Source organism: Frankliniella occidentalis, unplaced genomic scaffold, assembly GCF_000697945.3.
Source record: "Frankliniella occidentalis isolate FOCC.00 unplaced genomic scaffold, Focc_3.1 Scaffold223, whole genome shotgun sequence".
In the NCBI taxonomy this organism is placed as follows: domain Eukaryota; kingdom Metazoa; phylum Arthropoda; class Insecta; order Thysanoptera; family Thripidae; genus Frankliniella; species Frankliniella occidentalis.
In genome coordinates this window covers 8222-33555 of record NW_026267349.1, presented here as the reverse complement: position 1 = coordinate 33555, position 25334 = coordinate 8222, and the positions used below count along the sequence as shown (strand labels likewise).

Here is a 25334-nt window from a genome sequence, read left to right as displayed (position 1 = left end):
TGGCTTTTCTGTGCTTCATTATAACTATTCAGAGTACGGCCTTTCTGCGAGGCTACGAGTCATGGAGGGTGGATAGGCAACCAGGTGTGCGGAGGGTGCGGAGCGGGATCCAGGATTGAAAGGGATAGGATAGGACCAAAGCTTTGAAGAAAAAAGGAAATGATAGAGCAAAAATCAAATGAGAAAAAATTTCTTCCCCTTTTTCAAAATGTGTAAATGCAATAGAAAACCAGAAAAATGTTTCCATTATTTTTTATTTCATGAATAACACATGCAATTGCAACTTATTAATTCGACAGCTAACAAGTTGCATTGTTGCAATGATGCAAATTAAGTAACAAAGGTAAAAGTAATTACTTTTTGGTTTCCTTTGAACTACCGCCTTGCATTCAAAACGGTGAAGCAAATTGTGTTAGATCAAATAAGAAATTAAGTTTAGCAGGTACAATAGCATGAACAAGAATTAAGTCATATTACAGATACAAATTATACAGCACTTCAGCCACATAAATGTTGTACTTGGGATAATGACAATGGTACCAGAATAAGGGAGGGAAAAAAAGAGTATCACAGGTAGGTAACAGATTCAGCTCAGAAACAAAATGAATTCTTCAAGTTCATTAAGTATAAATGAGTGATTTGCACTCTTGATCACAATAGAATACACAATAACAATACAATAATAGTAAAAATAAAAAACATACATTACAACTAACTCACTCCAGTTAACAATAGAACATTATAATTAGTCTTTATCAGAAAGATGAACTGTCATGCATAGTATCTTTGATGTGTCTAGTCAGCACTGGTATCATCTCTTGCTAAGGAGTTACTTGAAAGATCACTGGTCTTATCATCTTCTTGTCTGTAAGGAAGTGAGCCGCCGCCTTTCATCAACAGGTTCGACTGAAGTTTCCCGTTGATGTAAGCAGGAGGCAATACTTTAAGAGCAGCCACTGGAACAGTGACTGTAACAACACCACTGCCTTTCTTTAAAATTTTAATTGTTTTGGTGGCACTTTCAACATTTTGAAATCTATTGTTTGGTTCTTCTTCAATAAAACTTTTCTTTTTAGTCAAATTTTTAGTATCACTTACACCTGTTTCAAGATTGTTTCTCATGTTCCCCAATGCTGAACTAGATTGAACGATTGTCCTTGTTTTAGGCGAATTGGGGGGATGAGAGGCACCTTTGGTATCACTTGCACCTGTGGGATGATGGTTCCCAATGGTCCCTGACGCTGAATCAGATTTCACCATTGTCCTTGTTTTAGTCGAATTTGGGGGAGAGGCACCTTTAGAATCACTTGCACCTCTTGGGTGATTGCTTTCAATGGTCCCCAAAGCTGAATTAGATTTAACCATTGTCCTTGCAGTTGTAAAGGATACTGGCCTCCTGAGCCTCCTGAGCCCATGTTGAATCAATATTGCAGAATGTGATGATGAGCTATTGAGTTTTGGAACCGAAACTACTGACGAAATACGCAAAGAACTCACAGGGTCAACACTTGATGACAGTTCTGTTTGAGTAGACAAGGGAGATGAAGAAGAGGACTTTGTGGAGTAAACTGATGATATTTGTAGGGTAGAAGTGGATTCTGAACTAGAAACTGGCAGAGTATCTACTCCGACAGATGCATCAGGACTTGAGGGTGAGACAACTTTGCTTGGCTCGTTCCAGTAAGAAGCACCTGATCCAACAGAAGATATTTTTAAAGGTGGCTCAGAGCCTCTCCTTTGTAAGAAGGAAGTTACAGCTGAAGGTGAAGAACAGCTTCCTTCATATGCAGCTGACTCAATAGAACTCCTTGGCATGGATATTTCACCTACACTGGTTTTCAAGTTGCTTCCACAAGGAGGGCAACTCGTTTCTACTTTGATAGATGGGCTCTGCTCAGATTCAAGTTGGTTCCTTGAATCTAAATTATCTTCAGGATCTTCCAGAAATACTGGTTCCTCTTCATTGTCAGCAGAAACAGAGAAAGTCTGTTTTCGACAGTGTTTTATATTATAAAACCCAGAAGAGGAAACACATTTGTTTGGCGAAGAGTCAGGAAATCCAGATTTGATTCGTTTTAAAATGTTGGGCTGTTTTCCAGGTGATGTTTGAATATCTGCCATACACTCTAAAGGTGAGGAAGGTCTTGGCGGCGAAGAGAGTGGAACATACTTGATGCCTCCTTCTTCAACACAGATATTTAAGCGGGAAAATGGAGACAACCGGCATGCTAGCCCATTCATATTATGCAAAATATCCTTTCTTGGACTGGGTGTTAATTTTGCTGTAATATGTTCTTTGGTTTGGGTTTGCTCTTGCTGCGGCATTCTAGATTCTTCATTCTCATTTCTATCAACAGATTTTTCTGTTGTATTATTCATTTCCTTGACTATGAAACCAGATTTAAACGTTAGAGTTTTGTTAGTATTCCTGCAGTGGCTTTTTGAGGAACGCTGACAGTTTTTGGAATTATTTGCAGATATGGTAGATTGTGATAGTTTTGTACTTTGAAACATAGCTAAACCCCTGAAAAAAACATAAACAAATGCATTTAAATTATGATTCAATTAGTGAATGGTCCTGGGCAACGCCGATCTGGTAATGCAAATTTGAAATGCGTCTCACAGGTAACACCTTTTAGATACATTTAATCTGCATTGCCGCATTAAATAAGTCGTAATAACTTGTAATGCACCTTAAATGCATAGAAAAATTGTTACCCTCAAAGTGCATTGCCGCATTTAAAGCACATTAATTTGCAGTGGCGCTACTACTGATAAGACACTTAAAACAACTCACAGACTACTTATTGATTGTTGGCTGTTCCAAAGAATATCCAAATCTAATTTTTCCAAAAAGTTTGGGATAACAGTTCCAGGAATTCCTGCAAATAAATAAATAAAAAGAATAAACCATTGTGGTGAAAGAATATGAAACAAACAAAAGAAAGTATATAGAATTAAAAATTTGCTTACCATTAAGTTTGCGGCTTAAAGAAGAGATCAATGTGTCCCTCATTACTTTTTTTGCTTCATCTTCATAATAAGTTGGATCATGTGCATCGCTAGATTTCAGTACCTCTTTCTTTGCCTGGAATAATCAAAAAACTATATACTGATGGATATTTTGAATATTTGAAATTTAGCCACCAGTTAAATACATGTTACATCAAGACGAAAGACAAGATGCACTAGCACTTACCAAACCTATGGCATCCGGTAGTGGCATATTTGAGTAGTCCTGACGGTCTCCTGATTTCTGTTCTTTCCAAGTTGAAAATTTAATTTTAAGTTCATCATCCTTTAACCAGTCAATCCAATCTTCACCTAACTTGCGTAGAGATTTATCATCAGCAGTACGTATGTCCAGTAACCCATACTTTGTCAACATCTACAAAGTAAAAAAAAAGTTTAAAAAAAGTTTTCAAGAAGGTATTTCAAAAGAATTAATAAAATATATGTTGATACTTACAAAGTATCCATTGAATACTTCAGGTGAAAATTGTGGTAAATGAGCACACTTTTCTTTATTCCAGACGCCTCTCCATGCAACACATCTACAAATATCATGCCTTCTCAGAACCACAGCACATTTTTGACGTAGACATGCTAACTTGAAATGGATCAGCCTATGAGGAAGCAAATGAGATCGACAAATTAGAATGCAGTCAAATGTAGCATTATGAATAGCATCATTGAAGCAAGAATAAGTTTTACCTGTTGATCTCCTGAATAAGTTCTTCTCTAGTGTGGAAAAATTGGAGCAAACCTGGTTGAGTAAAATGTGGAACGGATAATGCATCAGTTGGCAAATAAGTAACAGGCAAAAAACCTATTCCCACACTTGGAATCAAGTACTCCTGAAAATTAAAAAGGCAAACAAGAAGTTAAAGAGAAAACACCAAAAAGCTTGGGTAAGAGAGAAAATATGAAACACTTACTACTTTCAGTTCTGGAAGATCTCGGCAATCATCAATGTGGCTATTTACGCTATGATCTGTTTCTGCTTCCAAAAAGGTTCCGACTTGGGAACATTTCTCAAGTGGAACATTGGAAAGATTTGATTCATGAGATCTTTTCTTATGCTTGATGGAATGTTTCTTATGAAAATTCTCTGGTTGGATAATATTTTCCTTGTCTGCAACAGGGCTGATTAAATTGTCTTGCCTTTCTTTGGAACTCTCTTTGCCTTCATATGAGGATTCACTCCATGTTTTAACTGATTCGATATCGCTACCGTAGCTCTCATAATTTGTAATACCACTGCTACTTGTTGATGACTTCTTAGGCAAATCTAGGTGAATAAAAGCTGATGTTACAAGTTCTGTATTCCAATTTGAAGTTATACAGATACTTTGGTGAGAGCACTTACCCTCTGATTCATTCACAACACATTCTGTCCCATTATGATGACTTGGCAAGTCAGTCTGGGGGAAACCTCCATTTTCAACCTAAACATATACAAACATTCAACTTAAACATTCATGGGAATTTAGATACTTCCCAAAGTGATAGTGTTAAGAACATACCTGTTCACTGGCTGCTGTTGGGATGAGTGATTGAGCATCACATTTTCTGAAAAAGAAATAAAAAAATGTCTGAATGCCTTAGAAAATTTGCATTGACAATTAGAAAAAGAACTGAGAAAAAATTAAAGTTATTACCTAATCTCACTTCCAGAGCTTTCGTACCACATTCCTTTGACATACTTTTCAGGTGGAGTCTCTGTGTGCAAAGACAGTGCTCCTTGTGCGTTTACTCTTACAAATTCTCCTCCACCACAGTAAAATAAAGGAATTTTCTCATATTCAGTCCTTTCATCAGACAAAACTTTCTGAGCATAAACATGGAACCTCGGCTCTTTAGAGTAGTCATAAGGACCAATAAGCACTTCAGTTGGCCGATTTGGTAAACTGTAAGCTCCAAAGTCAGGGTAAGGTGTAGGCCTTGGATCAATTTTAGGTCTTCTTCGATTGAGGAGGATACGGTGCATTTTTGTTTCACTTTCTGAATATTCATTTGATAATTTGACCAGAGTTGAGATTTGATGTTTAGTGATAGCCTTTTTAAAATCCATAAAATATATCAGATCAAAATCCTGTCTGATGTCCATAACCCACCATCGATGACACAAATTTTCCTCTACTGTAGACAAAATGTCAATTTCAGGGTTTTCACATAAAGTGCGATTTTTTTGTCCCGGCTGCATATACCCCACTATCATCCAATGAGATTTAATGGACTTCACAATCCACACACATTGACCTTCTATATCAGACAGAGAGTAATCAGACCTTAAGGACTTAACGTGAAATGGAAATTCTTTGTATTCTTGGCTAAGTTGGTCTATGGATTGAATGTCAATGCAGTTTTCAGTGGGTTTTAAATGAGAACAAGTTAAGTAAATTTTGGGTTTGGAGGTAACTGACTTGATCCACACAAATGCATTCTTCTTGTCAATATCGTCCCTGAGGCCTTTCCATGACAGCAGGCGGACATGTTTGTTCTCAGAATTTGATGAGGGTTTGAACAAAGCTGTACAAGATAGCTCTAAATTTGAAACACCATCAAGCTTGTTATTTGACTTTTCCCATTCTTCAACCTTAACAGATTGTGTGGACACAATTTTCAGATCACTGGCAGCTTCAATTTTCTCACACGGAGACTCACTTAAGAGCTGTTTCTGTTTATCTTTGCGATCGTCCTTGGACTTAAAGTCATAAAGTCCAGTCCGAGCAGAAAAAGGTGAATCTTGTGAATCGAATATTTCACTCTCTGAGCTTGTATTAAGAATGTCTGTTACCTCAGAACCCCCTTTTTCAGGTATGGTCAAACAGGTATTTTTAGAGCCAGTACTTTTTCTGGATTGTTTAAGTTGATTGTTATCTTTGTCAGGTAAATGAGTTTCTTCAAGAACTCCTTTAATGGTTTTCATAGAACCAAACTGACGACAAAATCTCAGATCAGTATCTGCCACAAAGTCCTGACGATACCTATTAGGAAGCTTAATTTCTCTTTTTTTCCTGCCTTCTACAAGCACTAGACCATCCTTGACGGACCGCACAACTGTTTGCTTGAAATGCTGTTCTTCTTTAGCTAAATTTGCCTTTGCTTTGTCCTGCATCCAAGTGTATGATGGGTCATTGTATGCTTGTTCCTTTGAGTGGGGTTTAGAACAAACACAACCAAACATGCATTCCTCCAAACCACAATGATCCCGACCAGTTTTGGTAGAGAGGCTACTGCACACACAACCCAAATTACACACATCACTAGTTTTGCACATAATAGGTTCCTGGTGATTTGGCATATCGAACACAGCAACATTCAAGCGTCGTAACTCATGCATAACATGTGACTTCATTCCTCGAGTAGTTTCCCTAGGTTCTTCTGTTACAGCTTCAGTCGAGCAAACACCTCTAGTATCGTCTGGGTCATAAAAAATTTGGGGGAATTTTTCTACAGTTATCAAGGGAACATTCCTAGTTTCTTCATCTGAATCAGTCAAATTCAAAATGCTTGTATCTAAATACTGTAGCCTTTTCCGTTTTAGTGCATTGCTTCCTCCTTTCTCAATCTTTCTCGTTAACTTTTCTTCATTTCCAGCAATAAGAGTTGGCTTTGAGCGTTCTCTTAGCAACTTCTGCACATTTTCTGCATCTTCCTGACATATCTTGTTGGGTGTACTAACAATGCATTCTGAAGTAGAGACTAAGTCAGTATTATCCTCTGGATTTGTATTAAGATCAATACCAGACCGGTAAATGATGGGACTTTTCCTCTTCCGTTTCACTAGTTTTCTGTTGTTTTTCTTATCATGCACAGACTTTTCATCACATTCAAGACTTTCTTGACAATTTCTTTTAATGACACTGGTAGAATGTTTATCTGTGTTTTCGTTTAAATCTTTTGATGCCATCTCATCTACGTCTGAAAGAATTCGATGTTCAGTATTGATATCATGCATTCCTCCTGGAGGAGATTGAGGTTTGGATAAAGCTATTCTTTGAAGAGCTGGTGAAGATTGCCATTTTATGCGCATGAACTGAAGAACTCGCTCATCATCTATAGGAATCAAAACTTTCGCAACAGGCAACTGAGCAGAGGCTTTCACAACACATGAACTAAATTCAGCAAACTGAGGTGTCAAGGATGTTTGACATTTTTCAAGGCATGTTAATACACATTTGGCTTGTAAGGTAGGAAGTTGATGTCCAACTCCAACTTTAACTGAGAGGCCAACGGGAGGCATAGGACAAGATGGCTGCGCCCTTTCTATAGGTGATTTCTCAATTACATCACTTATGGTTTTAGTAGGCTGTTCTAGTGTTTTGATATTCAAATTCTTGCAGTGGGATAAATTATTTTGGTCTTGCACTAGAATTGTTTGGGCTGATTCAGATGCAGCATCCAATTCAGAGCCTGAGTGATCAAATGTCTCACACGAGCCAAATTGAGCGGGTGAAGTCTCATCAGGACTGACTAAAAGAGAAGATTTTCGGAGCAGAGTGCTGCCATACTTTTGGAGAAGGTGATGCTTGGCTTGGTTTGCAGTAGACAAGGAGTTGCTGTTCCCAGAATGTCTTCTTTTGTGAGATTTCATCAATGAATGCCGTTTCTTGTAAATATTGAGATTTTTAAATATCTTCACACAAGTCCTTGCCTTTGGATCTTTATCACTTACTTCATTAACTGACTTTGTTTTAAAAACTTCTTGACAGTGTATCTTTTGTTCTAAGTAAGTAGAGGCTGGTTCCATAAACTCTGTTCGACGAGAACCTGTCTTAGTAGGACTTGACATACAAGAGCTTTCCGTTGCCTCTGAAATGATTTCAACTTCTTCATCACTCTTCTGGCTTGGAACTGCGAGGTGTGAGAGCATTGTCTCAGGTAAAATGGAGCGGAGATCTCTCAAAACCACCCTACACTCTCGGCGCAGTTTCTCATCTTCCATGATGAATAGTGGAAATCAAATTCCATAAAAGAAAGTGGAAAACTTCAGTTTTTGAAAGATTGCCTGAAAAAGAAAATCACAGATATAAGGAGTTATGTAAATGAAGATATAGCAGAGTAGATCACCCATGACGCCATGCGCTTTAATAGCGTCACCGATGTGTCACCTCTTTTATGTGCACTGAACGCCGTAATGCTTTAAAAGCCCTAATGCGCTTTTAAAGCGTCACCAGGCATTGAAGCAGTAAAATGCGCAAAAAAGTTAACACATATGAGGAAACCTTCGACGACGACGACGTACCCGCCAGAAAGCACCAAACCCATCATGCGCTTCGCAACTTGACATAAAGGTGACACATTGGTGACGCTTTTAAAGCGCATCAGCATTTACACGCTAAAAGCCGGTGCTTCGTGTCAAGCAAATATTCCGCGCTCCAAACAAAAGTGGTAATTTCCAAGCAGATAAAATCGTTTTCCAAGCGGTATTGCTTGGTTTCCAAGCAAGAAAGAACTCAGAGCGTAAATATTTTTTACCAAGCAGGGGCGCTCCCGTTTTCCAAGCAGATTGCCCGTTTTCCGAACAAAGCCCTCACTCTGCTTCAAAATTACCACTTTTGCTTGGAGAGCGGAATCTTTGCTCGGAAAAAAGCACCCGCTTTTAGCGTGTAGCTACACGCGTACACGGAATGCGCATGGCGCTTAAGCCTTAAGGGTAAGGGTACCTATTAGACCTTAAAAGGTCATGCACATCAAAATGCGTTGAAAACCACATAATTTTTGGCGTGCCAAGTGCGCATTGGAGCGTAACATGCTAATTTTATGCGTATAATGCACATTAAATGCGCCAGAAACCGTGGGACAACGCTTTTGATCGCATATATCACAATCCAGCCAGAAATGGCAAGTTGATCCAACGTTGAATCGACATCAAAGTCGAAGTTTACGTTGAATTTCGGACCGAATATATATTGGTCTGCTCTAAGTTGATTCAACGTCGACGTAAATAAACGTCGATGCCTTTCTGGCTGGGATGAAGCGCACGCGCACGCACGCCGCTAAACAAACGCCAATAAAGCGCATTATTGCGGACGCTTCAATACGAGTAGAAATGCACACTAAAGAGGCACATTGTTGAAACTGGTAAAGCGCATCAAAGTATTTAAAGCGCATTCAGTGCGCATTAGTGCGCACTAAATGCGTTACGAATGTGTCACGTTTTACGTGGATTACTACGCACATATCGGAGCGCGCAATGCGATATCGCCATATGGCGTGCATCTGGGGCGTCCACCATGAGTGTGACGAAGGAAATGAGTACGGAATATTTAAATGCTAACACTACGCATATTATGAATGCATATTGCATTCGTACATGTGCCTTAGATGGGCCAATAATGTGTTACGAACTTATTGGGAAATATGCGCATGGTTATGTACGCTTATGGAAGCACCATATGCGCCGGGACACCGAGAGTCACCTTCATGCGCATTTCTACGCCTATTGAAGCGCATTCAACTCGTTTGGCCATGTTCCGGCGCGACTTGGGCCTTCCAGGTTGAACACTGGCGACGCATTTGATGAAATGCGGTTAAAAATGCGACAACGGATGTTAAACTCGTGCGCATTTTCTCAGCGGCGTCATCAATGCGCACTTGCGCTCTTGTGTGCAAACTGTGCGTTCCCCGGGAAAGTAGAACTTGTAAACTCTACAAACTACAATTACGGCAACGCGGCCGACGCGTTTACAACTGCTACATGAGCAAGGGCAATTGAGGAGCTCCTATCTTTTTCTGAAAACAGGTACAACTCGCCGCGGCGTAACACACGACGACAGTGTTTCGCGCCATTTACTCCCCGCCTCCCCCGGCAACAAAATGGCGATTGTAGGCTGCCCTAACCCCAACACGTAAATCCAAAGCGCTTGCAACGAATCGTTGGATAAAGCCACCAACTTAACCCCTTTCAGATGCAAAGCGCCTAAAGCTTTGCTTGCCGACTGATTTTCACCACTTACATTGCTGCAATCATGTTGTTTTCCTTGTTTGGCGAGGCGATGATTTGTTTGATGTCCTCCTTCTGACTCAACACCGCACTCAACCAAAGCACTTCCGGTCCCTTCAAATTTGGTGCCACTCCAGCCCCGCTCAAATCATTCGAACACCAAACAGTAGGTGTCGGTGTGGAGGGTGCCGTCCCAAACAGTAGGCGGTGCGAGGACAGCTTAGGTCATCGTTTCGAGTGAGATAAGAGTCCAACATATTCTTCCTTTCCTAATTGAATGAAACAGAAACACAACGGGTTCAAATTAAGGCGTGCGGCGGAAGTTGGATACATGTCACAGCTTCCTGGATTCTGAATGGAAGATGTAACGCAAAATAAAGGTTTTCAGCGTGGGAGACACGCACATACCAAAGAATGATTAAGGCAAACAAGAACTGAAAAAAGGAAACCTAAAGAAAGCACAAATTTCCGGGACGCCCCCGGGTTTTCCCGGGCTTTTTTCCAAAAGGTTTTTCCCCCCCCCCCCCCCCCCGCCGTTTCCAACCTATTGGTGAACGCTTTCTTCTCTTGAGTGTACAACTTAATTCTACGACGTTATCATGGAAATATGTGAATTATAAGGATCACGAGCGACTGCTTAAGTTACAGGACACAATTGACAACTCATTCACTGTGCCACTCATGTAAACAAAAAGGCAAACCCTAACCTCTCCAAGGCTAAGCTGGTGAAGGCCGAAAGCAAGTGTTTGGATACGGCGTGTACTCGAGGTATTATCTGACAATGGCGTACCTTTGAATGATATGGGCCGCAGAGATCGCGAAGAATGCCAAACAAAGCTCAAAGAACTCGACAAGAACACATGTTTACAGTTTTGAAAGCATTAAACTCTTGCGGCGAAGTACTAGCAAGGAGCCATCTTGAATATGCAATACAGGTTGTTAAACGTGATAACGACAAACATACGTGCTTTTAACAAGGTGTTTGTTTACAACTAATGGGCGTGACTCTTTGAGTACACGAAAGGGGTTATTTTATCTCCGAAAATTCTTAGGGCCTACTTAGCATAGCTGTCGACGGGAAGCAAAAACTTTACATTCGTGCAGTAAATGCGGCCCGCCGCTCAACGACTGCGCGTGCGGCGAGGCAAAGCCAACAACGGCGATTTTTCGGAGCGTGCAATAAAAAGGAACTATTACCATAAAAACTCAAATATGCACTATTTAATAACTTATATTTTAGGCTCCAACAAATGTAGGTATTTGGAGCGTGTCGTGTAGGTAATATTAATAAATAAGGGAGAACAGTGGTTTGCCAATAAGCGCCACGTGGTGTCGGGGGAAATACTTGTGCGTCCCAAACAACGGCAATTTCGACTGAATTATGATTTTAGATCAAAACTTTAACAAAGAACTAATGTAAAACTGCATATTGCAATAATTACTTAATTCATGTAGCGTTTTGTACGCATTGGAAATGCGCATAAAAAGTGACATTGGTGACGCATATGAAATGCGCGTAATGCGCACTAAATGAGCATGAAACACTGTAGAGCGCTTTACAAGCACACATTTTGTGTGCATCACGCGCATTGAAGCACATGCGCTTAAATGCGATTAAATGCATTTAATGCGTTTGGCGCTACTGGAGCGGGGGGGCAGGTATTTCTCCAAATAATCGGAAGATTAAGATCCTATTCCCGTGTGCGGTAAGTGGAATGCCAGTTTAAAACTAATACTAGACGCTAAATCTCACGACCGAAACCACGTGCCCCATTACCCCTTTTCGCACCTTTGTCCAGAACTGGCGCCAAAAAGTTCAGTGTTGCCACACGCCACACCAAGCAAAATCTTGACCGTTCAACATCCAAATCCGAAAATCTAAAAAAAAAAAGTCAGGCGGGTGAGTTCAAGGAAATAAATTAAATTTGAATCGATATTTGGGTTATTGAATACTTCCCTGGGCGTTCAGGCGTTCATTAACAATAACATTCAAGGTGCCAGCTTCAAGCAGGCAGTGATTCGCGTAAACATCATGGCCGAAAATAAAAAGAACTCTGGGCTCGGTTAAACAAATTTTTCCTAATTTTACAAGTTTCCTTGCTTGTTTGCGTTGTCAGTTTGAATTTCTTGCATTCTGCATTTGCCCACGGCCGTTCTCTGCACCTTGGCAGTGTCTTTGGTGGTTCCAAACGCACGCTAAAGGACGAAATATGTCGACTTTTGTGCCGGGGACAGCAGCCCAACCCACCTCTGAGGTTGAAGTGACAATATCGTGCAGGTGAGGGGAAGTACCTCCATTCTATTTCTAACGTGTAGTTAAGGTCTTAAGTCCTGAAAATCATTTTTTTCTTTCGTACATGTTTACTTAATTTAATGAAAGTAACATTTATGTTCAATAAGAACCTGTCCCACCTTTTGTTTTACCTATATTTCAGGTCACTCAAAGGGAAAGATCTATTATCAAAATCGGATCCTATGTGTGTTGCCTACATCCAACCATTTGGTCAGAAGCGCTGGGTTGAGATCTATCGCTCAGAAGTCATCAGTAATAATCATGACCCAGATTTTGCAAAGAAGGTGCATATGCCTTATCGGTTTGAAGAACAACAAAGCCTTAAGTTTGATATTTATGATGTAGACTCTAACAGTTCTGACCTGCGAGATCATGACTTTCTTGGAGCTGCATCTTGTTCTCTAGGACAAATCATATCTAATGGAAAGGTAAAGTTCTATTATCTTGGGCATATATTTATCACCACACGCCTTATTCCTTTGATTCATTCTTTAAAATATGTATCTAACTTTATAAACAGGTAAAACTGCCCTTACTGAAAAATGAAACTACTTCAAGCGCTGAAAGAGGTTTCATTGTTTTGACTGCTGAGGAATTATCTGCACTCAAAGACGAAGTTACCATTCAATTCAGTGGACATAAATTGGATAAAAAAGATTTTTTTGGGAAGTCAGATCCATTCCTTATAATTGCAAAATCTCAAGAATCAGGTGATTACAGTATTGTACACAAAACAGAGGTAAATACTGAAAATTGGCAAATTCAATGACAATTATACCAATTAATAACGGTCTATAATTATTAATTTTTTTAACTTTGAGTACTACTTAGGTATTTTATGAGATTCAATTTATTTTAAGGAAATCAAATGTACACTGAATCCTAAATGGTCAAGATTCACAATACCTGTGCGCACTTTGTGCAACGGTGACTACGACCGCAATTTGAAAATTTCATGCTATGATTGGAATGCCAGTGGAAACCACAGCTTTATCGGTGAATTCTACGCTACTCTCAAGGAACTTGGTCATGCCACGAATTCATTTTCATGTATCAATGAAGAAAAGAAGGTTGACTTATTTCCTAACCTATCTATCTATCTTTATTTCATATGCTCTCTACTTAAGTGTTTGTTCAGCTCTATTAGGACAAGTGCATCTTTTGTGCACTGTCTGGAGCAGTTCTTGTTAAAAGTAATTTTGTATGAAAAACTTTAAAAATCAGCAATTTTATGAAAATTCGAATTTTATCCACATAGATATTATCAACAATTTTTTTTTTAAATTTTGCAATTAATTTTTTTTTTAAAACTCATAAATAGATGATTTATTTTCCAGAAACGGAAAGGTGATGCATATACACATTCTGGAACAATAAAGGTGGATTACTTTCAAATCAATAAGATAAATTCCTTCATGGATTACATAAAAGGAGGGGTGCAGCTACATTGTTCCATTGCTATTGATTTTACAGGTAATTTAGTTTCAGTTGTGGTTCAAGTAAAATAGGGATGAGAATCAATATGCAAGAATAGGAGTCTTTTTCATTCCAGCACTTTTAAAGTTTTGAAACGATACTATTGCTATCAACTATTTTCACTTTCTATACTCTTTAGGTTCTAACGGTGATCCTTCAACACCTCAATCATTGCATTATGTTAGCAATGTGCCTAACTCTTATGAGTTAGCCATACGCTCTGTGGGACAAATCATACAAGATTATGATTCGGATAAACAGTTTCCAGTGCTTGGATTTGGAGCCCGCCTACCTCCGGATGGCCGGGTTTCACATGAATTTTTTGTTAACATGCATCCTGATAATCCGTACTGCTCTGGAGTGGATGGTAATGCAACTACAATGTGTTGAAGATTTTGCTTTTTACTAACAAACTTGCTTAATTAAACCAATGGTATCTTTCACATCAATTTTGTCTGTAGGTGTTTTAGGTGCATACCATAACTGCATTCGCCAGGTTCAACTTTATGGACCCACAAATTTTGCTCCCGTAATTAATCATGTTGCAAGATTTGCTAGCGTTTACAAGGATGGCTCCAACTATTTCATTCTTCTTATTTTGACTGATGGGGTGATAACAGACATGCCTCAGACAGTTCAGGTTTGCTTTCATTCAATTTCTCATGGTCTGACGTATGAAAACCCATGGCATTATCACCAAGTTCTCTTTCTTTCCAGGCAATTGTTTCTGCTTCTCTTCTTCCAATGTCAATTATAATTGTAGGAATTGGCAATGCAGATTTTTCTGCAATGGAAACTCTTGATGGAGATACAGTTGCATTGCAGAGTGGGAAGCAGCGAGCGGCGCGGGATATAGTTCAGTTTGTACCTTTCAACAAGTTCATGACATCAGGTGATCCACAAACAGCTAGGCTGCGATTGGCAAGGGAAGTTTTGGCTGAGATACCTACTCAATTCTTGGGGTACATGAAGTCTCACAACATTTTTCCTAATGTACCTACAAATCAAGCTGAGGTGCTGCTGCCCCCTGATCCTGAAGCTTTAGCACTCCAGTAGAGTTCTGGGTGTTTTGCAACAACATTGCAATGTGTTATTTGAACACACTGAACACAATTCTCACTTAAATAATTGTGCTATGACTCTTTGTCAAAAGATATTTGATGCTTAACTTCCAAGCAATTTGGAATATTTACAAATGATCCTTGCAAGTACAAATTATGCTATGGTACATAATTTAAAATAGTACAATGTACACATACTAAGAGTGGACTCTACAACACAAATTATTGTTGTCTTCTACTTTAATCTTTATCTTCATCCATATTCTTGCCTTCGAACAAATGCTTAATATTTTGTACTAATGTGAACACTGCTTGAGACAGTTTTTCTTGCTCAAATTCCATTGGGTTTTCCAATTTTAATTTTATTTTATATTGATGTATTTCACCTTGACTTATTTTATATCTACTTCTATACTTTAAAACTAAGAAAAACAATTCTTAAGAAATGTAATTTTTATAATATTTTCCTCTAAGTGGTTTGGAAGTTTTACTTTAATTTTCTTTCGTATGAGTAGTACCTCATACCAAACTATTTCTGCTGCAAATAGTTCGTTTCTCTACTTGAGTATAGTTTGATATGTCAAATCTTACTCGGCTTTTTTCTTCTCTAAAGTGTATTTTTTGTGCCATTATGTCTGTGATTTATTGGTGTTTTCTCTTGCTTTGTACAGTGCATGCGATGTGCAAAGTGCCTTTATTATGGGCAAGTGACAGTTGCTGACTCATGTAACTCTTTGCTCACCTATTCCTTATTGCCTTTTACCAAGCCATATTCTCAGAAGCCAAAGTCTACTTAACAGTTGCAGTTTCCAGCTGTTTGATGAGTCATCTTTTGGATGAACTTTTTGGAGGAATCAATGCACAACCACAAACAAGTATAGTCTATTGCTTAATTATTTTCCTTTTTGAGAAAATGAGCTCTTATAAATTGTCTGCAAAGGACCAATTTTTTATGCCACAATACAAAATCAAATTTTAAACTGTACACTGAATTCTTAGTGTGTCTATTTAAAACCTGTGAAAGATTCTCAGATAATGCCCCAAACCAAGGAGCACAATAATAAAACATTGCATTAAAGTTTCTGCATAGCTTTCATTATATTACATATATATGAATATATACCTTGAAAATGATAAGAAGGAAAGGCTCTGATACTTTAGATTTCATAATCATCTGGATGGTACAATTCACTTAAGAGACGATATACATAAGAAGGTGCATGACCACCACTGAAAAAAAAAGAAAAAAGATTCAATAATCAGAACAGCAGTTATCTTGGAAGTGAAAATCATAATTAAGTAAAGGGAAATATTTTACGTGTTGGAGATGAAGAGAGTGATTAGCTCAGGCGGTACATAGTCAAAAACAGGGCAATAGCGCTTGATTTGAGAAAGTGTTGGGTGATCTGAAAAGTCTAAAACTCCATCAGGTGCAATATAACTGTTAAAACCATCCTGATCATACGAGCACAAATATTGTGGAGTTAATTTGTATAGAGGAGCCAAAACAAAAACCTGCAAAACAGAGGTCAGTCAGTAGTTTACTACAATAAAAAGATATTACAACCCTCATTTTTTACTCACAGGGACAGAGCAGTGTTTTGCAGCTAATGCAACAGCATGACAAGATCTGAGCGCTCTAAGACCACCATTGGCCATGACAGTATGAGTTCCAATAATAACTTTATTTACTCGAGACATAATACCAACAATTGCTCTGTCTCCAATAATGGTGGTATTAATTTTGCTTTTGGCTAAACTAACAGCAAGTTGTTGTCCCTGAAAATTTTTGCAGAAATAAGATTTCAATAATCTTGAAAAGCATTTCAAGGAGGATGTATTGTGATTTCACTGCCCTACCTTCCCAATTGGACCACAATCCACAACAATAACGTCAAACTTCCGATGGGCTGCAGCCTTTCGTAAGAATGACTCCACAACATGAGACATGCCAAGAGTTAAAATGATTTCATTTGAATGGATATGCTCCTGGGCTTGCTGTGCTATATTGTCTATACTACAAGAGGAAGGCAAGGGGAAATTAAATGGCAAAAGAATATAGGCTTTGTGCTTTGCTTTGGCTTTACAAACCTAGTTTCCAACTCCATTTCAAATTCTGAGATGTGCTCTAGAACACCTGATTTTAAATCAGGAACATGACTGCTATAATCTTCACCACTTTCAACGGACGTAATAATTTTGTGAAGAGATTCTTGCGGGTCTATTTCTTCAGATTTGTTCTGCAAGATTGAGAGATGTTCATCAAAAAATAAGCAACCCATCTATCTACTAATAAGTCATAGAATAAAATGTCATCTTCTGGAACTAATGCGGACTTAAAAAAAATAGTCTTACTTTAATTATCTTACTACCAGCAGCATACTCTTCTCTCACAATTTTTAAAACTCTACGAGCCATGTTACCCACGGATGCATGTAAAGGCAAAGCCTTGTGGAGATAGCGTCCATGAGCTCGAATTGTATCCATCATTCCTCTAAAGGGGAGTCACTTTTGAAAACATGTATCCATGATAGTAATTTTAATGTAGATAAATGAATATTAACTTGTTACTTACTGAGCATTTGAAAATTCGCCATCTGCAATCAACTGTTTCAACAAATCTAATGTCTTGCTTGTAATCTCCGAGGACCCGGAATACTTTCTGCAAAGTTGGAGGCACTTTTATTTCAGATGCACGTAAGAAGCTCTATGGGAAGTAACCAATTGTTGGACATGTGACTAGTCATAATATTTTTAAAAATAAGATACGTCCTTCAAAGTCCTGTCGACAGTCACAAACAGGAAACTGCGCAAATTACTGTACAAACTTCAGTCAGCTGTGCTTGAAGGAATCGAAACTCAAAAATATGGAGAAGCAAGCTGCTCAAGTGTCAGACCTCAAACTCCTCATCAAAAGTTACATGCGCCTGTCATAATAATATTTTATTTTAAAGTAATAGTGACAGTCGTACAAGAAGACCGTCAACCCGAAAACCATCATATCTCTAATCATACAATTTGATTCAGGTAACAGTTGGTTCAGGCGAACATAACCTAAAATTAGAGTTAAAAAAAGGAGTTACATAATTTTATTTAATTACCCTTGCTTGACATCTGTCACAAATCGGAGGAAGCATGGGTGAACTTCTTCTTTCGAACTGTCAGCCTTCATTGCTTTTTCCAATATACTGACGTTATGCACAAATAGAGTTTATCGCGACGTGATGGGTGTCCCGAATATAAACAATGAATGAATGGTGCACCTCACGGGGGGGGGGGGGATATCTGCGATGTGCCAAACTGGGCGAACATACTGATGCCATCTCACCCCCTTAAAACCACCTTTGACAAAAATATCTTTTCATAATAAATAACTGTTTTAATTACTTTATTTTGTAATATTTAGTGGTTTAATTTATATCTGAATTTAGAATAAAGGGGTGCTTGTTAAAATTTCATTTATTATGATTAATTTTTTGTCCTGAAAATAGCACAACCTGATAAACCCCACGTGGGCCCACGGATGAAAATTTTAGTTTCAGTTTGAGTTAGCAAGTTGTCTGCTATTTTGTTGTATTGCTTTCCATCGAATTCAAATTCATTTAGAAATGGATTTTAAGAACGGAGAAGACCACCATGTTCCAAAAAAGATATTCTCTAAACAGAGAAAAGCAATTCAGAACATCTCTGCTGATTCCAAAATATCGTTGGGCATCGAGCCTACAAAGGTACGTCTGTTCGCTCTGTTGTTATTATTGTTTTGCAATAAGTTTTTACTTGGGACGGACTAAAGATGTTTATCTTAATCCACGATTTTAATTTTTTAGCAAATAGTCATATGTAATTCAGGACTTTCTCTGGGACTCTTGGAAGAGGATGTAATCAATATTTTTTCACCCTATGGACCCATTGAAGCAGTTGTCATGTTGCCTGACAAAACTTACTGTTTCATGGCTTTCCATAGCAAGGAGAATGCTCTCCAAGCATATCAGAGCTTACATGGAAAATATAATTTTCCTCGGTCTGAGAATCTCATGGTCTTGGCCTTTGCCGATGAGGGTACGTAACCAAAATTAAGGATCATTTTGATAGACTGTCCACTATCCCAGCCAGAAATGCTTTATCTAGAAGATGCCTAGAGTTGGTATTGTCCCATTTACGGACCATTAAGACATCTGTGTAGATGTCTAAATGATCCGAAAATAGACATCGACCAACTTTAGATGTTCCTTAAATGAAGCATTTCTGGCCAGGATCATGTGAAGTAAAACCAACATGTCCATTTTATTTTACCATCTTTAGTGCCTAAAGTCACAAATCCTTGGGCCACTCTCCCACGAGATGGGCCACCTGGGTTGATTGTTCTTGAAGACTTTATTACATCAGACGAAGAAGAAATTCTGGTGAAATTACTTTCATGGGATGATCCAATACAAGGTAATTAGTATTTTAAAACTGATGTTTCATATCATCATGCTACTAAAATTTTAATAAGTGTGCATTTGAATAAAAAATCCAGGGCAACAATTGAAACAACGGCAGGTACAACATTTTGGGTTTGAGTTTCGGTATGGATCAAATGATGTAGACAGACAGAAGCCACTTGCACAAAAAATTCCTGATCAATGTGATTTCTTACAAAACCGTTTGAAAAAACGAGGTTTTTCAAAGTGGAACTTTTATCCTGATCAGTTGACTGTGAACCGATATTTGCCTGGTCAAGGTAGGTGAGGAGTTAAGGTTTTAGTCTCTTTAGGCTGTTTGTGGGTTAAATGCCAATTGTTTGTTACTGGTCTTCAGGTATACCACCACATGTTGACACACACAGTGTTTTCGAAGACCCTATCCTGTCCTTATCAATGCTTTCGGATGTCGTAATGGACTTCAAAGATGCTTCAGGTCACAAAATACCTGTATTTTTACCTCGGCGTTCCCTTACTGTCATGTCAGGGGAGTCACGGTGAGCAACCAAGCAGGTGTTGTCATTTAAGTAGTCTCTGAACTTCGACTATTAACATATTGCATCATGTATCTTGATACAGATTTGGCTGGACTCATGGCATTGCTTCCCGTATGCATGATGTAATTTGTACTGATGACAAGAAGGGACTCACATTACTGCCTCGTGAGGAACGAGTTTCATATACATTTCGCCTTCTTAGATCCAAGAAAGAGTGCTTTTGCTCTTATGCTTGGCTTTGTGACAATCAGAAGCAGAATCTTTATCAACAGCAACTAGATGCAATTCAGCTGGAAAAGCAGTATGTCCGTGAGGTAAGTGCTTAGAGCTCAATACCTTCTGATAACTCAAGCACCTTTTTTATTATGTGCATTACATTTTAGGTCTACGAAGAAATTAGTAGCCATTTCAGTGAAACGAGACATACTCCTTGGCCTAATATTGTAGAGTTCTGCAAAACCTTCAAAACTGGTCAAATTCTCTTAGATGTTGGATGTGGAAACGGAAAGTATTTTGGCAATCAGGCAGAAAATGTATCTTTGTTTGAGGTATGGAACTCATCATCTAGATTGTTCGCATTCTTTCATTTAATTTGCATTTTTAAACGGTAAATGATTCATGCTTCAGATTGGCCTGGATGCAAGTGCTCATCTTGCAGATATGTGTACCAAAAGAGGAGTAGAAGTACTTACTGGTAATTGCTTAAATCTACCATTCAGATCAAGTATTGCGGATGGAGTTTTGTGTATTGCTGTAATCCACCACTTGGCAACACATGTAAGCCCACCAGTAACACACATCATCATTATTATTATTATTTCAATTTGAGATATCTATAGTCATCTACAAGTTTTTGTTTCTTTTACAATAACTTTTGTTCACAATAGGAAAGACGACGCAGAGCTGTCCAAGAAATTGCCCGGGTCCTTTGCAAAGGTGGAAGAGCGCTCATTTATGTCTGGGCACGTGATCAGAGGCTTCAGGATAAAATGTCAACTTACTTGAAACAAAACCGTAAAAATCGTCAAAATACGGCAATTCAGTCTGCTTTTAAAGGAGATAAAAATAATTCAGTTACTGGCTCAGGTACAAGTCAATCTGAAAATAATTTATGCACATCCGCTGATTCAAAGAGTTGTGAGTTCACAGGTAGTTTGCCATTACCTGTTCATGTAAACCGTACAAATTTTAAGCATAGTGATATTCTTGTACCTTGGAAGTTGAAGGAGAAGCATAGACAAGAGAGCAATGAGGGTGAACAGCAAACATTTTATAGATACTATCATGTTTTTGAGGAAGATGAGCTGACGCGAATGTGCATTGAAATTCCCCAAATTCAGGTCTTGGAAACCAAGTATGATCAAGGTAATTGGTCTGTACTCTTACGAAAATTACCATAAAACTGACTTCTTTGTTGTTTTTGTGAGATGAAATCAAACAAGCAAAAGTGTATGGTATGATATTTATTTAAGAAGATATTATGCATGTGCATGTATTTTGTGAATAAAAAGTCTCAGTTTTAAATAGACAACAAAACATGAGACTTTCTTCAAATATTAGATGCAATTGTGATATTTCAATACGCTTAAAATGAAATTTGTTGGTCCATGTGTTCTGTTTGAATAGGGCAAGTCAATTCCAATAGAGCTATATTCTTGTGATTTTGAAAAGATGGACATCTTTTTATAGTCATCAGTTCATCAAATATTTCTAAACATTTAAACATTTTTAAAGTTATATTTTCACTATTGGCAAACTCCAAACAATCCCTCCATTTTGATTATAATATATGATTTAACCTTTTCAATCTATTTTACATGTACAGTATCCCATATAACAAATTTTCCACTATTTTAAAGAATTGTATGGAGAGTTTGGCTATTGTTTGGCTCGAAGTAAAATTGTCTGACAAAATACTAGTTGCAGTCTGTGTACATGAATATCATAGAGAAAGTTTTTTATGTTAAATTATTTCTGCAATTGTGGAATGACCCAAGCTTTCATTATTCATTTTTTCTCTATTAATAGATTTTCCTAGAACCTCAAGCCTAGAGGAGGAGAAGGTAAGAAATATACTTTGCCTAGAGGCACTGCTGTGAAGACCTATAGGTCTTTTGCAAGGTGGTCTTTTGAGACCTGGGTTACATGACCATATCAAGTTATCAAGTCTTCTAGTTGAGGGCCATTTTCAAAGTTTATACCACCTTCATGCCAGTGTCATGATTTAATGTTTCTGTTCTAGTTCGTGTTTGCCAATTATACCTTTCTAATCAATAAAACAACTCGCGCTGGGATAATTTCGTTTGTCATTTTGTGGTGTGTGAGGGGGTGTCCCTCCCAGCCTCCCCTTGCCCTGTCGGCCGCGGGGCAGCCGGGCAGCCCAGCCGGGCAGCCCAGCCACCCCTGGTATTGATCGCTGGCCTGGGGAGGGGCGGGGCCAGCCCCGCTGAGCTCCGCCAGCTCCCGGAGAGGCTCGCGCCCGACGCGAGGCGCATCTCGCACTGCAGCTGCTGCAGCTGCAGCAGCGGTGGTTGCGCTGTGGCCCGGGCCAGGAGCTGGTGACCCAGTTGTCCCACAGCCTGCGCTGGGGCCGCTCTGCTTCGCTCTGCTGCACGACAAGCTCCGCGCCCTGCTGCTGCGTCCAGGCTGTGCCCAGAGGTGAACCCTCCCGTCCCTGTTGCGCCCTGGGGCCTGGCGGCCTGGCGGCGCCCCTGCGGCACCCTGCGCCCTGCGGCTGCCCGCGAGCCACACGTGTTGCGTGTCAGGCACCCTCGCTGTACAGTCCACTCAGTCCACTGTGTACAGCACCGTGGCAGGCGCAGGCACTGCGGAAGCGGGCTTTTATCTTGTTCTCAATACACTCTGCTCCGTCGAAAAGTCATTGCCAAATCCTCCCCCTTCCCCCTCACTCACTAGCCCTGCCTTATGACTTCATGGAAAAGAACCCTACACCTTTCAGGGAAACTATGAGTGTATTTTTCACCTTCAAACAATTGTCTCTTGAATTTTATTGTGTGCCATTTTCTTTAGATGGGCCAAAACCAACTTGAAGCAAAGGAGAATATGGTACTTTATGCGGCACAGCAACATCAAGGAGAACTGCTAGAAAATGTTGAGGTGAGCTATTTAATATTTTTTTCTGTGAAGTTAATGCGCATGAGATTTGAGAATCATACCAAATTTCCCCACATCTTTCGTCAGATGGTGCAAAACCAAGATCATGACTATTTAGGCCCTCAGAACAATGTTCATGGGGCACTTCTTCAAGAGGCTCAACAAATAGCACCAAACATTGGTATTATCCACGTGAATGGGGGTGCTAATGACAACAATGAGGCAGGGGCTGCGAATCATGCAGAACCTCAAGAACTTGCCGACCCCAACGTAATCATTGAAGAGCACCATTTTGCTGAAAATCCCATGAATATGGATCAGCATTTAAATGCTTCTCCTCAGCAGGGTGGGGTTGTGAGGAACATGTTTGGAGTAGGCTACAATCTTGAAGACATTTTTGGAAATGAAGAAGTTCCACTGATACCAGAAGAAATTATCCCGGAGGAAATTGTAACTACCAATGAAATGGAATATCAGAATGAGACTCCTGAATCACTAGATGATAATTACAACCCAGGTCATGTACTGAATGCAGCACTCAACGCTCTAATGAATGCCAACCGAAGAGATGATCTCTTTGAAAAATTATCAGATCGTATTACTTTTAACTTGCCCCATTTGACAGTCACACAGCGTTTGAAACTTGAAGAACTCAAAAACCAATATAGTAATATCAGAGCACTTTTTCAGAGCAAACCTGAGCGGGAGCAAGAGGTTTATAGCTGTATTAAATGTAACAAAACTGTTCAGGGTCTTACAGCTTTGAAGAATCACAGTTGTTGCTGCATTGGATTCAATGCTACACCTCTTTGGATGAAGGGAAAGCATGTCTACTTTCATCGTCCGTCTAACAAAAAGCCACACCCTCCTCTGAGTGGTAAAACTAAATGTCCTTTGTGCAGAAGAGTTTACCCATCAGCAATCCTCTTAAAAGCGCACATGCGTACATATGGTATCAATTTTTGTCCAATTCTTGGTTGTGGGAAGCAGTTTGCAACTTTTAGCAAACATAATATTCACTTGGGCAGTAAACATTCTTTAAATATTGATTTTGTGTTGTACAAGTGCCCTGCGTGTAGTCAACGCTTTCCAACAATAGAAAGACTCACTGCCCACTGTTTTACTCATATAAAGAAGAAATATCACTGTCCACACTCACCATGTACTGAGGTGTTTTCAAGTCTGAAGATGATGATCACTCATCTTAAAACTCATCATCCCTACATCTGTGAAGCTTGTAAAATAGTGTTTGATGATCTACTTAGCTACATTTGCCATCGGAGAAGTCATTCACCATTCCATTGCAATTTGTGTGACAAGAAGTTTGTGTCATATTTCCATTTTAAGAAACACAGAAGAATTTGCAAATCTATAAAGAAGAGAGATCACTGTATTTTGGAATCACGTACAAGAAGCAATGAAATGTACCACTCCTTAGTTGAAGGAGTGCCCTTGGAAAATCAACATCAAATTTCATCAGCAGAGTGTGTTGTATGCTTCTACATATCTAATAATCCCTGCTCTGTAATTGTTGGGAGCTGCTTGAATGGGCAGCACAGTGCATCAGCTGGCTAGCACTAAATTACCGGGGGCTTCAAGCACAAGATTGCAGAAGAAAACCTCGGTTGTTGACTTGAACTCTCTGTGAACCTTTGGTTGTGAGTGAAAAGACTAATGTGGGAACTTCCTTTTCATGTTTAAAATTTACATTAACACTGAAAGAACTGTAAAAGAAAAAGGGATTTACAAATGGTTGTATTTCAATCAACTGTAATCTAAAAATATCGTCATGACTAAATAGGTACTGTATTTGTTTGTGATCTGATCTCCATCAGCGTTCTTAATATCATTCATCTATGATGACATGTCATCATTGAAAGACCCACCAAATTTGATTTATGGAACTTCCTTATATTTTTTTTAAGGCTTTTCTGTTGTTCTTTGGCACTTTTTCTCTTTGCAGAAAAGTGCTGCAAATATTTTATGTGGTTTATTATTAGTTCTAAAGAATAAATTGGTGACAATTCTTCAACACACAATGTATAATAGTTTGAATATTTTGCCTTTTATCACAGTCATTATGAATGAACAAATCTGAATTTGAAGTAAGTCATGTTACGATGCATTGATATTTGCGATTACATTTAAGAAATTTTGAATTAGCCATTAATGTAATTAAAAGAATTATGAAGAGCTCTCATGCACACACTTGGCTGGTATTACTTTATGTACAATACACTCACTGTATGTAGCAGTCTTTATTGACTTACTGTGACATTAGAACTATGATGTGAATGGGATGCACATGCCTGTTATTTTGGTAATATTCACTAAATGTGCTGTCTGTCAGTAGTGAGAAACAAAATCAGCTTATCTTGCTGAGTTTCTGGTTTGTGTAACTATGTTAGTATAAGAAATATTCGGTGTTTTACTTTAAACCAGTGACGTTTGTGAGTAAAGGGCTGGTATAATTTTCTA

At 38.8% G+C, this 25334-nt stretch overlaps 5 protein-coding genes across 6 annotated transcripts; 3 read left to right on the top strand and 2 right to left on the bottom strand.

The window, feature by feature from the left end:
• Window positions 1-236: 236 nt before the first annotated feature.
• LOC113202301 (uncharacterized) lies at window positions 237-11857 on the bottom strand. 2 transcript variants are annotated; one of them, XM_026416457.2, is made up of 12 exons: window positions 11742-11857; window positions 9966-10221; window positions 4662-8014; window positions 4527-4572; window positions 4370-4448; window positions 3939-4291; window positions 3715-3857; window positions 3470-3626; window positions 3200-3388; window positions 2974-3088; window positions 2798-2882; window positions 237-2524 (listed from the first exon to the last, which is right to left on the bottom strand). In XM_026416457.2, exons 3-12 carry the CDS (start codon window positions 7949-7951, stop codon window positions 796-798), a joined length of 6186 nt encoding a protein of 2061 aa, XP_026272242.1. In that variant the 5' UTR covers window positions 7952-8014; window positions 9966-10221; window positions 11742-11857; the 3' UTR covers window positions 237-795. The 2 variants fall into 2 exon arrangements, with proteins under 2 accessions (XP_026272242.1, XP_026272241.1); XM_026416456.2 differs by lacking the exon at window positions 11742-11857 and adding an exon at window positions 10743-10898.
• A 120-nt stretch (window positions 11858-11977) lies between these two features.
• Window positions 11978-15863, top strand: LOC113202303 (copine-8). The gene is made up of 8 exons (XM_026416459.2): window positions 11978-12230; window positions 12388-12673; window positions 12766-12984; window positions 13106-13315; window positions 13583-13718; window positions 13861-14088; window positions 14183-14361; window positions 14439-15863. The coding sequence occupies exons 1-8, from the start codon at window positions 12163-12165 to the stop codon at window positions 14775-14777; spliced, it is 1665 nt and encodes a 554-aa protein (XP_026272244.1). The 5' UTR covers window positions 11978-12162; the 3' UTR covers window positions 14778-15863.
• LOC113202305 (translation initiation factor eIF-2B subunit beta) lies at window positions 15856-18056 on the bottom strand. Its single transcript, XM_052272769.1, has 8 exons — window positions 17884-18056; window positions 17358-17444; window positions 17138-17276; window positions 16874-17022; window positions 16643-16799; window positions 16367-16561; window positions 16101-16297; window positions 15856-16012 (listed from the first exon to the last, which is right to left on the bottom strand). The coding sequence occupies exons 1-8, from the start codon at window positions 17952-17954 to the stop codon at window positions 15940-15942; spliced, it is 1068 nt and encodes a 355-aa protein (XP_052128729.1). The 5' UTR covers window positions 17955-18056; the 3' UTR covers window positions 15856-15939.
• Window positions 18057-18287: 231 nt separating this feature from the next.
• LOC113202302 (alkylated DNA repair protein alkB homolog 8) lies at window positions 18288-22039 on the top strand. Its single transcript, XM_026416458.2, has 9 exons — window positions 18288-18510; window positions 18610-18841; window positions 19085-19219; window positions 19302-19505; window positions 19583-19742; window positions 19825-20056; window positions 20126-20290; window positions 20370-20519; window positions 20630-22039. The coding sequence occupies exons 1-9, from the start codon at window positions 18391-18393 to the stop codon at window positions 21140-21142; spliced, it is 1911 nt and encodes a 636-aa protein (XP_026272243.1). The 5' UTR covers window positions 18288-18390; the 3' UTR covers window positions 21143-22039.
• A 134-nt stretch (window positions 22040-22173) lies between these two features.
• LOC113202304 (zinc finger protein 492-like) lies at window positions 22174-24888 on the top strand. The gene is made up of 3 exons (XM_026416461.2): window positions 22174-22400; window positions 22773-22859; window positions 22944-24888. The coding sequence occupies exons 2-3, from the start codon at window positions 22773-22775 to the stop codon at window positions 24429-24431; spliced, it is 1575 nt and encodes a 524-aa protein (XP_026272246.1). The 5' UTR covers window positions 22174-22400; the 3' UTR covers window positions 24432-24888.
• The last annotated feature ends 446 nt before the right edge of the window (window positions 24889-25334 follow it).

Bases quoted from the DNA above. Each gene is read 5' to 3' on its own strand.
- LOC113202301 (XM_026416457.2), bottom strand. From the start codon at position 7,951: ATGGAAGATGAGAAACTGCGCCGAGAGTGTAGGGTGGTTTTGAGAGAT. The intron at 3,627-3,714 runs GTAAAACTTATT...GCTTCCTCATAG, and splicing joins CTTATTCAGGAGATCAACAG to GCTGATCCATTTCAAGTTAG. The intron at 3,089-3,199 runs GTAAGTGCTAGT...TGATTATTCCAG, and splicing joins TACCGGATGCCATAGGTTTG to GCAAAGAAAGAGGTACTGAA.
- LOC113202303 (XM_026416459.2), top strand. From the start codon at position 12,163: ATGTCGACTTTTGTGCCGGGGACAGCAGCCCAACCCACCTCTGAGGTT. The intron at 12,985-13,105 runs GTAAATACTGAA...ATTTATTTTAAG, and splicing joins GTATTGTACACAAAACAGAG to GAAATCAAATGTACACTGAA. The intron at 13,719-13,860 runs GTAATTTAGTTT...TATACTCTTTAG, and splicing joins CATTGCTATTGATTTTACAG to GTTCTAACGGTGATCCTTCA.
- LOC113202305 (XM_052272769.1), bottom strand. From the start codon at position 17,954: ATGAAGGCTGACAGTTCGAAAGAAGAAGTTCACCCATGCTTCCTCCGA. The intron at 17,445-17,883 runs GTAATTAAATAA...CCAACTTTGCAG, and splicing joins GTGACAGATGTCAAGCAAGG to AAAGTATTCCGGGTCCTCGG. The intron at 17,277-17,357 runs GTAAGTAACAAG...ACTCCCCTTTAG, and splicing joins GGCGAATTTTCAAATGCTCA to AGGAATGATGGATACAATTC.
- LOC113202302 (XM_026416458.2), top strand. From the start codon at position 18,391: ATGGATTTTAAGAACGGAGAAGACCACCATGTTCCAAAAAAGATATTC. The intron at 18,842-19,084 runs GTACGTAACCAA...TACCATCTTTAG, and splicing joins CTTGGCCTTTGCCGATGAGG to TGCCTAAAGTCACAAATCCT. The intron at 19,506-19,582 runs GTAGGTGAGGAG...ACTGGTCTTCAG, and splicing joins CCGATATTTGCCTGGTCAAG to GTATACCACCACATGTTGAC.
- LOC113202304 (XM_026416461.2), top strand. From the start codon at position 22,773: ATGGGCCAAAACCAACTTGAAGCAAAGGAGAATATGGTACTTTATGCG. The intron at 22,860-22,943 runs GTGAGCTATTTA...ATCTTTCGTCAG, and splicing joins AACTGCTAGAAAATGTTGAG to ATGGTGCAAAACCAAGATCA.